Genomic DNA, 13816 nt, shown 5'->3' with positions numbered 1-13816 from the left:
TTGCCTACATGTATTTCTTCAATGCTGATTACTTCATCGCAGTAAGATGTGATGATGACTGGATACGACTTACATGTACATGTATTGTTACATGTATGTATTCATTGATTGAGTTAACAGGCTACAGCATGATATGAGGAGGTGTTGAGTGATGACACAAAGGCTCCCACGTTTGTTGCCTTTGGAACACCTTGGTACATGGATGTATTTTAATTTCAAAGTTGCTTTCATGTTGTGTGTGAGGCATAGTACTAGACAGTGTGGGAATGGCACAATACATTTTTTTTCATTCCTTGGTTTTTTTATTTCAAAAAATGATTTCTGCATATACATGTATAATACAAAGGAAGAGGTTAAGGATTCAGGAACCTGGATCTTGAATTATACTATGAGCCTTGTAAAGGATTTGTTGAAAGTTCTTTTTTCTTATGTACATGTATTTCATGTAGCAAGGACCCACCAGTACTGTAGAGGAGCCTCTGGATCTCATTCGGCTAAGCCTGGATGAACGCATTTATGTTAAGATGAGGAATGACAGGGAGCTGAAAGGCAAGTTGAATGTAAGTGTGGACAATTGTGATACATACCTTTTACATGTATTTTCATTCATAATTTTGAAGATGAAAATGACATTACCTGTACTTTAAACATTTACCCTTCACAGATTAACATTTCCAGTACATCCCATCAGACCGTAGTTGTTATACAGTACTGGTACATGTAGCTAGCCCCAGCATAAAGGGCATGTCTGTTGGACTACAGTACATGTACAACGTAGGGATAACAAACACTGCTGTACTGAACAATCAAGAATACCGCACATCCCCCCTGGGCTTCCAAACTTCTGTGCACTTTTAAATGAACATTGAAAACTTGCCTCAAACAAAAGAAACATACATGTAGTTAGGTCTGCTGATAATTAAAGTCATAGACAGGCTTATACTTTTTGGAAACAATGACAATAATTCCCAAATTCCATATACCAGTCAATCAATGGGAGTAAATCAAGGTTATAAATGAATGACAGCATTGAGACAACATAAAAACCAAAATGTCACAAAAAGGAAAACATGAGGAATCACAGTTTTTGGAAAATGACAGTTGCTTGGGTGAGCAAAACTATTTACAGAGAGTGGGGCTTAGGCCACTCCAATGTTTAGTTGTACATCCAAATTACCCGTCATGATTACCAACCATGGCCAGGCGTTAAATGCATCACACGAGTGATTGGCTCATATTATCTGTGGCATATGCACATGGCGGAAGGAAAATCATACAAAGAAATAATGATTGTTTCTTCAATAAGCTTTTTTCAGTTTTAACAGTTGGGAAAAAGTAAGGCCATTAATCCCCAAATCCCCAGTGAATTACTGAACCCCTTCCCCGTTCAAAAAACACAAAAATTAAGACCAGAGATGCAAACTCAACGAGAGGTTATTTGTCTGTTTGCCATCAGAACAAAGGGCTTTTTCACACTCTTTTGTACATTTAAACCTGATGTCACGTGACACCTGATGATGTCATTATGACTATTTTGCCCTGGAACCCTCTTTGCGTGGTGGAATGACAGTGTGCACGATAATGAAATTAGGTAGATTGACTCAGAGTCCCCGATAAGTCTAGATGTTGAAAAACGTGTACAAAGCTTATGGGGAAAATTTAATATTCAAAAATCAATTAAGAATGAGGTGATGACGTCATCATAATGTGATAAATTTGACAAAGTTCCTTTTTCGGGGTCTTTGTTAGCAGTAACTTTGATGACGGTCAAACATCGCAAAGTTACCAATAATGTTGGCATGAACACGCATACAAAGTCAATGGGCTGAAATAAATGTTGAAAATAAATTATAAATCAAATGATGACATCATCATGAATGAGGTCGTAAATTTGGCATTTATTTTGCATCAGGGTCTTTGTTGGCTATCACTTGAATAACGATCAACCATCGCAATGTTATCAAAATGGGCCCGAAAACACGTACAAAGTCAAGGAGGTAAAAATGTCTGTGCAGAAAATCCGCTCCTTTAAGTTCATGTCATGTGATTTGCGCTTGAACTGAAATGTCTTATGAAATATTACTTGATATTTTGACTCTTGGGTATATTTGTAATCAAACGAAAGGGAAAATATAGTCTGATTTCTCTTTTGTTATAGTAGTAATGCTCCGTTGAAGTTGAGGATTACTCACTCATTAATGTTTATTAAAAACATTAGCAAAAAAAGTAAAGGAAAAACGTGTACAAACACTGTGGCAAAAATGAAATATTCAAAATTCAAAAAGAAATAAGGTGATGATGTCATCATGGCATCATAAATTAAGCAAAATTTTTCATCAGGGTCTTCGCTGGCTATAACCTTGGTGATGATCAAAGATCTAAGAGTTTATTAAAATGATGGCTGGAAAATGTGTACAAAGTCAATTGGCTGAAATATATTGAAAAATCAATAATAAATCAAATGATGACATCATCATAATGTCATCTACTTCCAGTAAAATTTGTATCATGTTCTGTCTTGGCTATCAATTTGATAATGATCAAACATCGCAAAGTTACCAAAATTGTGGCTTGAAAAGTGCACAAAGTCAATGGGCTGAAAACACGTGTGCAGAAAAACTGCTCCTTTGAGTTCATGTCAGGTGATCAGCGTCTAAACTGAAAAAAATTATTACGTATTATTTGATATTCTCACTCTTGAGTATATTTATAATCGATCGAAGGGAAAATTTAGTCTGATTTCTCTTTCGTTCCGTGTAGTAATTCTTGGTCAAAGTTCGGGAAGACTCACCCATTAAGCTCACATGACATGTAGTGTAGTAATTCTTGGTCAAAGTTTTGGAAGATTCACCCATTAAGCTCAAGAATAGTACAAAAACGTGTACAATCCCCTTGGAGAAAAACTGCACCTTTAATCTCATGTCACGTAACCACTGATGATGTTGTGATGACACATGTTCTTGGACCCTCTTTACGTGGTGGAGTATGAGTGTGTACAAACATGATATCAGTTTGACTGACCAGAGTCCCGAAGTCTGGCTGTTGAAAAACGTGTACAAAACTTACGGGGCAAAATCAAATATTCAAAACTCAGTACAAATTAAGATGATGACATCATGATGACGTCATAAAGTTGGCATTAATTTTGCATCAGGGTATTTGCCGGCTGTACATGTACATGTAACTTTGATGACAATTAAATATCTCCAAGTACCCAAAATTGTGCCTCGAAAACCTGTACAAAGTCAATGGGCTAAAATAAATATTGTAAAATCGATAATAAATCACTTGGGGACTTCATGATGGCGTCATGTTTCTAGGACCATCTATGCATAAGGGTTCTTCATTGGTACAAGTTTGATGAAGATCCAAAGATGCAAAAGCATTGAAGTTGCAGTGACAAAAACCGTGTACAAAAACAAATGGGCTTTTGAGCAGAAGAAGAATCCACTGTGACAGGATCATGGAGGCCTATGAGAAGAGGATAGATGTAGCAGCAACACCCAATACAGACTTGTGACACTTTCCCTGCTCTTACTGCGTGCATGTAAGGTACTGGGTGTCACATGCAGTATTTAAGTGCTGTAATAACATGCCTTCACCAGCTGGATTAGAACTTTCAACCCTGATAGGAAGCTACAAATACTAATCACTCGACCAGACACCCCCATAATGGGCAGTGTTACCTCTGTATGTGGGGGAGGTCCATCGTACATTGTACATTTAAGTTGGTCAAGGATTGATTTTGACCAGTGGAAGTGCTCCGTTCATACAGACTTTCGGGGACAAGCCAATGAGAACACTGGCTTGGGGTACTTCATACATGTAGAAAGCCTGTGTAAGAAAACTCTATGGGGGTTTTGTGGACACTTGGTCTCACTGACCCTTTTTTCTGGAAAGCAATAAAGTCCGGGAAGTGGGACGGTGAAAAGTTTTTCTTGGGCGTGCTGTGCTGGACTTAGTGAGGGAAAGGAAAGGGTGAGTCTTTCTCAGGACACTGAGTTGTGTACAACATTCTAAGCCGCCGGACTGCTAGGAAATCTACACACAATAGTTTTAGGGTAAAACTGGTTGAGCGAAGGTAATTTGACCTTGGTGTATCGTCACCGGACGCAGGCTTTCAGGGTGTGGTTTATATGCTGTGCTAGGGACTAGTGGTTCAAGGGCATGTCACTGCATAGTACAACTACATGTATCTCGAATGTGGGATGCAATGCACTCTGTGCACAGTGCATGTAATATGACTGGTAGCCACCATGCACTTGCTGTGGGCTGAGCGTGTGGTGCGTAATAGAAATAGCATGTACATTTACCGGTATGTAGGGGAATATTTGTTCCAACACTATGTCGTCGTGTGCCAGGCAGAAAGGCCTAAGCGCTTGGGCCCTTTTGCCGGGAAGCATGATCACTGCAAAAAACGTTTCCCAGCAAAAGGTCGAAAGTATACAACTATTGTATTTTAATAAAATATGAAGATTTCTTGGCAAAAAGTAAAAAAAAAAGCCCTAGTCCTTTAATAATTTGTTCAAAGGTTACTTTTTGTACAGCCCAGGCTGATTTTGTATTAAATTGTATCCTTTTTTACTAAATAAAGAGAGTGTGTTTCTTACGCCCTTTTGCCGGGAACATTTTTTCCTGCTGTGATCATGCTTCCCGGCGAAAGGGCGTAAGTGTGCTTACGCCCTTCTGCCGGGCACCCGACTATGTGTAGTATGCATGTTGAATCCTTTTGTTACTGGGTACTTCATGTAACATTTACACATGCACTTGAAATTTATCCTTTCAGGCTTATGACCAACATCTTAATATGATCCTTGGTGATGTAGAAGAGACAGTGACAACTATGGAGATTGATGAAGAGACATACGAAGAAATCTATAAGGTAAATTTGGCTTACCACATGCCCCAGACTTGAAATGGGGTTTTGCAGATGTGAGTTAATAGTCACTGGGCATCATCCAACTACTGTACAGTGCTTCAAAGGATTGCAGATGATGATGCTTTGAATAGAAAATAATTGCTGATTTTAAGCCGAGTTACTCCCCAATATCCCAGTCACTTTTGTAATTTTTGTTGCGTGTTTTTCTGTGTCCCAATTTGTTTTTTTGTTTTTTGTTTTTTTCCCTTTATAGTTGTTTTCTTAATTTTATTTTCAACAGTGTACGTTTATGGTAGATAATATTAGTTTTTTTTTCATCTTGACACAGTATATTCTAAAAGCACATAGAAAAAAGACCAATCATCAGGATACCAGGATAAGTCATTCTTAAATTTGCTATTTTTTGTCATCCCTGGTTTCTCGAAAACAAAGTAAAGATGCTTAGTTTTCTCACCCAGCTGAGTAAAACTAACCTCATTTTGCTGCAATAAATTCAAATTGTGTGAAAACCTAGGGCCGGATCACAATTATGGCTCACAAGGATTCCAAAAATATTAAAACACCAAACATTTAATTATTAAAAAAACAAGCCTGATGTTAAGGGACAGTGCATGATTAAAAGCAAAACTAAATGTCACTGGTGGTGTCATATTATGTCCAAAGTACACCTTTTTATAACAACCATGTGGAACCAGATTTTTTCAGAACAGTATGCACATACCATGTACACGGGCATGTCTACATGTGTTTTAGATCATTCGTGTACCTATTCAATACGTTGTGTTATAGTAATGTACATATGTACATGTACATTGTTACTAGAGTGGCAAGGCTACAAAAAAATTGAGTCAGTGACCCGAATCTTTCTTACGAAAGATAAAAAGATTTATTCTCTCCCTGTCGCAAGGGTTAATGCAGATTCACATTTTGTACAATTGGATGCGACTACGTGTATATCAAAAATAAATAAACGACAGCCTTATAAGTTTTATATATCGGTCATCTCTGAGAGATAAAAAAATCGAAAATCTACATTAGCCTTTCAGCCATATCCCTTCATGTGTACATGATTAACCACTTCCTGCCGGGGACTCCGGAATTGGACACATATGCTTTATATGTGTGGACGGGGTCTCCGAACTCGGACAAAGGGAACAGGGCAGCATAACAAACGACCATACTCCGAACAAAAGACCAGGCTACTGGGTATTATTGAGATTTTTCACTCGCAAAAGTGGTAATAATCCAGCCTTGTTTTATAACAGTATACCAGGGTTTTGGGCATTTAGAGCGAGTGGATTACCACCGGGGACAAAAGCACTCCACCGCAGCGATGAGCCATACAGTACCACTGCACGCTAATTTGGCCCCTATTGAAAAGAGGTCAGCAGCACACTGAAGCAGGTTCATGAACAAAAGAAAGTTACATAACACTGCACAATCTGGCTCTTTTTACAAGGATGCAGGCCTGGCTGAAATACATGTATTCAGGCATCAATGAAGGTCACCTGTCAACTTAGAGTAGTGCCTAAAGATTACTTCGTGCGGCTATAAACATCCACTATAACTTCTAAAGTACACGTCCGATTGTGTTGAAACTTTGTACATAACTTTAAAGCGAAGTGTTCTAGAGGAAAAGTGACGTGATGATGATAATATCACATGACAAGTCATGTGACTTTAAAGGTGCACTCTTTAATGGTCTGTTTATCTTGAAATACAATGCAATAGGGTTGAAACTTTGCATATACATGTAACTTCAGGACGAAGTGTTTTAGAGGACTGTTGACCTGATGTGATGGTGATGATATCACGTGACATGTCACGTGACACTACTGGTACCATCTTTAAAGTTCTTTATCTCCTGAAGTACACGTCCAATGGTGTTGTAAGTTTGCATGTAACTGGAAAACAAAGTATTTTACAGCAATATTGATCTCATTTGATGATGATGACATCATGTGACAGGTCACATGCCATTAAAAGTTATCCATTGCATGCACGTCTAATCAGGATGGACTGTGAAACCTTTAAAAGATATTGTTCTTTTTTCATTATACATGTAGTTGCATCAAGGATGGACTCAAATGGTGATATGAAACAGTTAAAATGATGTAATGATGACATCGATGAATTTATTATGATTTTGGTTTTTCTTTCAAATTGACTTTCTACACAGATATATAGCCAGTATAGCCAATATTTTGGTAACTCAGCTGTATTCCATGAAACTGTAAAATTAGCATATCAAATCTACATGTATTTTGTAAACATTCTTCTTTTATAATACGATTTGACTAAAACAGCAAACTCTGAAACAGCCTGTGTTTGTTCACAAACACCACCTTTAGTTTGTTTTTTTTAATGAAATTATAAGAAGTTTTCAACATTTCATCAGGCTATTCAAGGATGCAAAATAAAGGAGTCATTTCAGGTAGTAGTTACCAAAAAGGTCATGCTCTACATGTATAAGAAATATTGTTTATGCATTTATCTCTACACTATCAGGGAGTTTTAGCCATGTACACTTTGTGGACAACTTCATAGTTGTATCACCAAAATCGTTTGCAAAAAAAATAAAAATCACTTTCAAAAACATTGGTGTCACTAGTACCTTTTACAGGTGTATACAGCTCCGGAAAACAGTTTTAGACCACTAATGTTTCCGTCCCTTTTCGTGGATATGTCAAAGCCATTTCACTGCATATGGAAATTATTGGTAACTGATGTACATGTAGTTTAGAACTTCACGTTGGTAACAATTCATCCATTTACTGCCTAAATGTCATTTCAGTGGTGTCAGTAGCTTCCTTTTATGATTATATTTTCAAACCGATCATATTAGCAGAGTATCCAAATATCGTTAAAATTATGCAAACATCATTAAAATCATATAAGACTTAAAGGTTTTCATGGTGAAAGAAACTAGATCTATAGTAAAGATTGCGGTAACACCATGTATTTATCTCTTCCTTGAGTATGTGTGGTTCTGAGAAGAGGGGGGGAATAACTCGACGTTTCGAACAGTGCACTCTGTCCGTCTTCAGGAGACTGCAGGATTCTAACTGGGAGTGGAGCTTATATGGTGTAGAGAAGGATCCAGATGTAGGGATTAGCTCGGAGAGGCGTTAAGGCGGGAACAGTGATGGCGGGAACAATGGATGCTGCACTGAATCCTGGGGCTGCATGCCCCAGGATTCAGTGCAGCATCCATTGGCTGACTGAGGGGGAAACCTAACTAGGGAGTCCTAGGGTATAGGAGACCCATTGGACTGGGATGTGAGGATGGGGCGCCACCGCATCAGTACTACTAGGTCCACCCTTGCCTCACTGGACAAGCAGATATCCGCCACCCACGACCAGCTCCAATCCAGCATTTCTACATCCGACTACTGCAAGGTTCAAGAGCTCACCACAGCCGCCAGCGACCATGCTTTCAACAAGCAAATCAAGAAATTTCTCAAGATCTCCAAGCCCAAGGCCCGCAGCAGTTCCAGCCCCACCCACATCCCGGCAATGGGATCGCCTATATCCCTACGCCAACAACCCTTGACCTCGCCCAAGGGATCTTCTATATCCCTACGCCCCCAACCCTCCAGCCCTATGAGATGTTCTGTAACCTCCAACCGATACCAAACGAAGCCTCATCTCCGTTCCGAGGAATCCTTCCATAGACACACCGTGGTTAACATGAGTCAGCGCACCCTCTCCGCGGACGAGACCAAAGTTCTGTCGCGAGGCATGAACTTTGCCTTGGTTCCCCAATCATCGCCGGTTGAGAACATCATTCAACACACGGAACCGGTCCTCCGACACCTTGACAAACCCACAGCCGATGAAATCCGCCTGCAGGTCCATCAAGCCACCGTCGTCATGGACACGACGGAGTATGACCGCAAGGTGGCGGACATCCTCAACTCGGCCTCCTACCGTGAACTCCAAAAGGATCCCACACAATCCATCGAGAGGAGGCTGCAACAAAAGCTTCTCTCTCTCCAGCGCTCCGGCAACATCACCCAGCCCCTTTACAGACAGCTCCGGCCATCCAATTCCATGTGCCCAAGGTTCTTCGGACAACCAAAGATTTACAAGGAAGAAGTCCCGCTACGCCCCATTGTAACGTCCAGAGGAGGCCCCACATACGACACAGCCAAGCACCTTGCCAAAATCCTTCGCCCCTTGGTGGGGAACACCAAACACCACGTCAAGAACTCGGACCAGTTTGCCGCCCTCATCCAAGACCTCACCCTCCAGCCAGACGACATCATGGTCAGCTTTGATGTCGTCTCACTATTTACCAATGTCCCCACCTCCGACGCCACCACCATCGCAAAGGACAGGCTTGCAGCAGACCCTGCCCTCAAGGACCGCACAGACCTCACTCCAGAACAGCTACACGACCTGCTTCTCACCTGTGTCAAGTCATCGAGCTTCCGCTGGCGGGACAAATTCTTCGAACAGTCAGCTGGAACCTCCATGGGATCTCCTATATCCCCGGTTCTGGCTGACATGTTCATGGAGGAATTTGAGCAGCTTGCCATCAATACATCAGACCACAGGCCCAAAGTTTGGCTCCGATATGTGGACGATACTTTCGTCATCTGGCAACACGGGCAGGACAACCTCCAACTCTTTCTGAAACACCTCAACGGGCTTCACAGCAGCATCCAATTCACCATGGAACAAGAACGTAATGGCAACATTTCGTTTCTTGATGTTGAAGTGACCAGAAAGGAGAACGGCAGCCTAGCACGCACTATCTACCGCAAGCCCACTCACACGGACAGGTATCTCCACAATACTTCCTTCCACTACCCCAAGATTAAGTCATCCGTCAACCGGGCCCTGGTCCGCAGGGCATACAACATCTGCGACAAAGAATTCCTCGGTCAAGAACTCCACCACATCACTGCAGCGCTGCAACGTAACGGATACAAGCCAAGCCAAGTCAAGACCCAAGATCCAGATCCACCCCAGCCGAAGGGTCTCCTATACCCAAAGCAACTAGTTAGGGCCCCTAGTTCCATTACCCCTCCCCTACTAAGGCAACACCTCCCACCACATCCAGCGGATTCTCCACAAGCACGGTATTAAAAGTTTTTCACACAGCCCCACTTCAGTTGCCTCACCTGCTTACTTCACACAAGGACCGACAGGACCCCCAGCGCAGACCGGGGGTGTACAGAATTCCTTGCCAATGCGGCAAAGTGTACATCGGCGAGACGGGCAGGGACCTCCCTACCCGAATCAACGAGCACAAAGCCCATGGTAGGAAGGGAGAGCTGGAAAAGTCATCAATAATTAAGCACTCCCACACTGAAGACCATCAAATCAACTGGAGCCAAGCTGAACTTATCACCAGCATCGAACGATGGTATCCCCGCCGCATTAGAGAAGCCATGGAAATCATCAAGCACGACACAGTTCCCCAAGACATCGGCTTCAACATCAGCGATATCTGGCGCCCCATCCTCACATCCCAGTCCAATGGGTCTCCTATACCCTAGGACTCCCTAGTCAGGTTTCCCCAGTCAGGTTTCCCCCTCAGTCAGCCTATGGGTCTTCTATACCCCTTGGCACCCAGCTATTCACTCTCCCACTGCCAACTCCAACTGAAACGCTCCGGTAAACACACACACAGGGCATGCAGCCCCAGGATCCAGTGCAGCATCCATTGTTCCCGCCATCACTGTTCCCACCTTAACGCCTCACCGAGCTAATCCCTACATCTGGATCCTTCTCTACACCATATAAGCTCCACTCCCAGTTAGAATCCTGCAGTCTCCTGAAGACGGCGCAGGTGACTACTCATCTGTTCACGTAAAAAAATCGATGATTGACCTCCAGTGACCTTCAGAAAGTGTGATAAAGTTTAAAAACTGAGATCCAGGAGAGTCTGTAATATCAGACTCCTGGAAGCTGGCTGGAAGTCACAGCAGAGGAAGAGAAGGTTACAATTTGCCAAAGGACACAAGAATTGGACTGTTGATGACTGGGCTGAAGTGTTGTTCAGCAATGAGTCTAATTTCCAGTTGTTTCCACCCCCCTTCCATGTGATGGCGAGAAAAAGGTCTGGGGAAGCCTACAAGCCTGAGTGTTTGATTCCTAAGGTGAAATTTGGTGATTTTGCGATTATACACATGTAGGGCTGCTTCAGACAAATGGGATAATGTGAAGGATGAATGCACCAGGCCACCTACAAACAAGTTTTGGTAGAAAATCTACTGCCCAGTGTCTGCATTACCCAACTCTAATAATTTGGTTTTACAGCAGGACAGTGTGCCTTGCCAGACAGCAAATTCAGTTGAGACATGGATGACAGATCATAACATCCACATCATGACCTGGCCTGCTCAGACTCTTGACCTAAACCCAATTGAAAACTTGTGGAACAGAATTAAACAAAAAATGCAAGACCACGGAGCCGTCAAACAAAGCAGAGTTGTTTGAATATTTACATCAGGAGTGGTCAGCAGTGACACGGAAAGACTGTCATTGGCTAGTGGAGAGCATGCCGAAGTGCAGCTCATATCAGAACAAAGCTCATATCAGGGTCACCGACACCCTCTGAGTGGCATAAACTAAACAAAATGATGGTGGTCTAATGATTTTTTTCCAGAGTTGTATTTTAGAGTTGCAACAATGATATCTTTCAAATTTTGTTTCATTGGGTGATAGGGTTCTAACATCATGGGGGATCAGGTTGACACGGGCTGGCAAAATAAGTAGACAAGCAAACCAAATGAATGTCGGGTATGAGGCTTCAATTTTCAAAGCACATGTATTTTGATTTCGTTGAAGCAGAAATTGTGTGAATTCTTACACTTATAAACAAACATGTAGTCATATTAGTTAATTCATATACTTCATGTATTTTTGCAACCCTGATTTCATCTAGTTTTTGTTCTTGTCTAAGGTACATGTACATGTATATTATTGTAATATACATGTGCATAAAACAAAAGTCCTACCATGATACAAAATTCTTTCCAGAGGAATATTTAAATTTGAACAGTTGTATTTGCTACTGATATTTACTACAAAAGCTTGTTATTGTCCTCTTTCTGAAGTATCCTAGATTTTTATCATTAACGTTTGAATTATTCTTTATTATAATTGCTTATAAATATGTAGTAATGGTTGAAAGGGAAAAAGAAATAAATGCTCTTTTATTTTTAATTTCATTTTCTTTTATCACAGACCACTAAAAGAAATATATCCATGCTCTTTGTTCGGGGAGATGGAGTCATACTGGTTTCACCACCACTACGATCTGGAGCTCTGTAGCCTTCACCTGTTACTAATCGAACTGAGATGCTTATGTATGCATTGTACATGTTGGGTTAAATTTGTGAGTATACTGTAATTCTGTCAGCTGGAGGAGAACCCATACAGCTTCAATCTTTGCTTTACAGTTACTCCCTATCAAATTCATTATTTTTTCCTTATTTTTTGCAAGATTATTCTTTCTTTTTTTTGCACAATGTTTGAATACATCACCGTTTTGTTTTTGTTTCTAAATGCGGCATAGTATCTGGACAAGAAGTGGTCCTCAAAAACAGCTCATGCTTCAACATACTTTCTCATCTGATTTCAATTTTTTCTTTTGTCAGTGTATCCAATGTTTTTCTTATTACAAATATTACAGTTTCAGAAATTGCTTGCTGAGTTTGTCTACCATAGTAAAAGCGATGACTTCACATCTCTTGTTAGCCATATGACAGGTATGTAAAGTGCATCATGGCAGAGCTTCATCTGATTTTTCAACCGTTGTTGGAGCTTGTGACCAGCATTCCAAGCCCCAACAAAGACCCAGTAGTGTCAAAAATTTGGTTTTTCACATTGGTGGCCACTTCTTTTTAACTTTCTTCTTCCTATTGTGTTGGCTTATATTGGCCTCGCTGTCCCATTTCCACATTCTACATTTACTGCATACTGCAGTTACATGCCCTGCATTTGGATAAGTGATTCATGCCATGTGATCTACATTTCACCAATCAGATGATGAAGCTCTGTGCAGGCAGTGTAGAAAGGTTACATTATCCACTTTCAGAAGGGAAATCATTCTAAGCACTCTCAGAAGGGAAATCATTCAGTATTTAATGATAAAATATGCATTAGTGTTGAGCTTTTGATACCTGCTTTAAGTTAGCTCTTTTTAAAGCTGCATACATTTGGGGCTGACGGGAAAGGAAAGCAAAAGTGTTTTTCAAACTTACGGCTCAAATGAAATGTTCATATATTTGGCTGAATTCTGAATTTTCCCCAGTTTTTCCCCATAAGCATCCTGTTCTCCTATATCCAGCAAGAAATGAGGCCGAGAGGTACCTCCCAACATGTCCATATTGTTACCTAACACGTCTCCCCCAAGTGTCTGAAAAGATTTCCTCACATTCCAGTGAAACAATGATCAACACAAAGCAGGGGGGGTCCTCTCCATTTCATATCTTCCTTCATGTTGTTCCCCCTCCCTGAAAAAAGGATTCAAAACCCAGGAAAACACTTTTAGGCACAATTGGGGTTAGAATAAAATAAAATGGAAACAAGCCATTCAGGGATTCTGTTTAAAAGAAATTTTATGGTCAATCATTACAACACTGCTTGTTGAACTCTTTTCTGGGTTGTCTTTATTGCCTGTAAAACTAAGGAAAAGCCACACAAGGTTCATTTGTGGTTGTGCATGTCTAAACAGATATGTGTGGAAAATCCCTCATATTCATGTGTGTTAACCTGTGAACAAACGATACCCTTACAGTTTTAATTTACTTGGGGCATCGATTAGGGGGGTTGATGGAAGGTATTGCAAACATACATTACTCATTTTTGCCCTTTACCTAGTGCTCAAAGATTGAAATCCATATTTCAAACTTTTGTGGAGTAATCCTGAAATAAAGGAAGCAGATTTAGTAAGGCCTTGCTTTCCATTTTGTGAATTAT

The 13816-nt window shown here is 40.9% G+C and overlaps 1 protein-coding gene across 1 annotated transcript; it reads left to right on the top strand.

Annotated features, from left to right (window-relative positions):
- The first annotated feature begins 416 nt into the window (after positions 1-416).
- LOC147795369 (U6 snRNA-associated Sm-like protein LSm3) lies at positions 417-13782 on the top strand. The gene is made up of 3 exons (XM_087131992.1): positions 417-560; positions 4787-4882; positions 12080-13782. Exons 1-3 carry the CDS (start codon positions 525-527, stop codon positions 12164-12166), a joined length of 219 nt encoding a protein of 72 aa, XP_086988118.1. The 5' UTR covers positions 417-524; the 3' UTR covers positions 12167-13782.
- The last annotated feature ends 34 nt before the right edge of the window (positions 13783-13816 follow it).

This window comes from Acanthaster planci, unplaced genomic scaffold (genome assembly GCF_054643075.1).
Source record: "Acanthaster planci isolate LZ-2023a unplaced genomic scaffold, COTS_SCS Contig49, whole genome shotgun sequence".
Taxonomy (NCBI): domain Eukaryota; kingdom Metazoa; phylum Echinodermata; class Asteroidea; order Valvatida; family Acanthasteridae; genus Acanthaster; species Acanthaster planci.
Note: the sequence above shows the minus strand (reverse complement) of the source record. Positions and strands in the feature narration are given on the sequence as shown.

Excerpts from the sequence above, each read along its gene's own strand:
- LOC147795369 (XM_087131992.1), top strand. The coding sequence starts at position 525 with ATGAGGAATGACAGGGAGCTGAAAGGCAAGTTGAAT. Across the intron at positions 561-4,786 it reads AGCTGAAAGGCAAGTTGAAT|GCTTATGACCAACATCTTAA; the intron begins GTAAGTGTGGAC and ends TTATCCTTTCAG. Across the intron at positions 4,883-12,079 it reads CATACGAAGAAATCTATAAG|ACCACTAAAAGAAATATATC; the intron begins GTAAATTTGGCT and ends CTTTTATCACAG.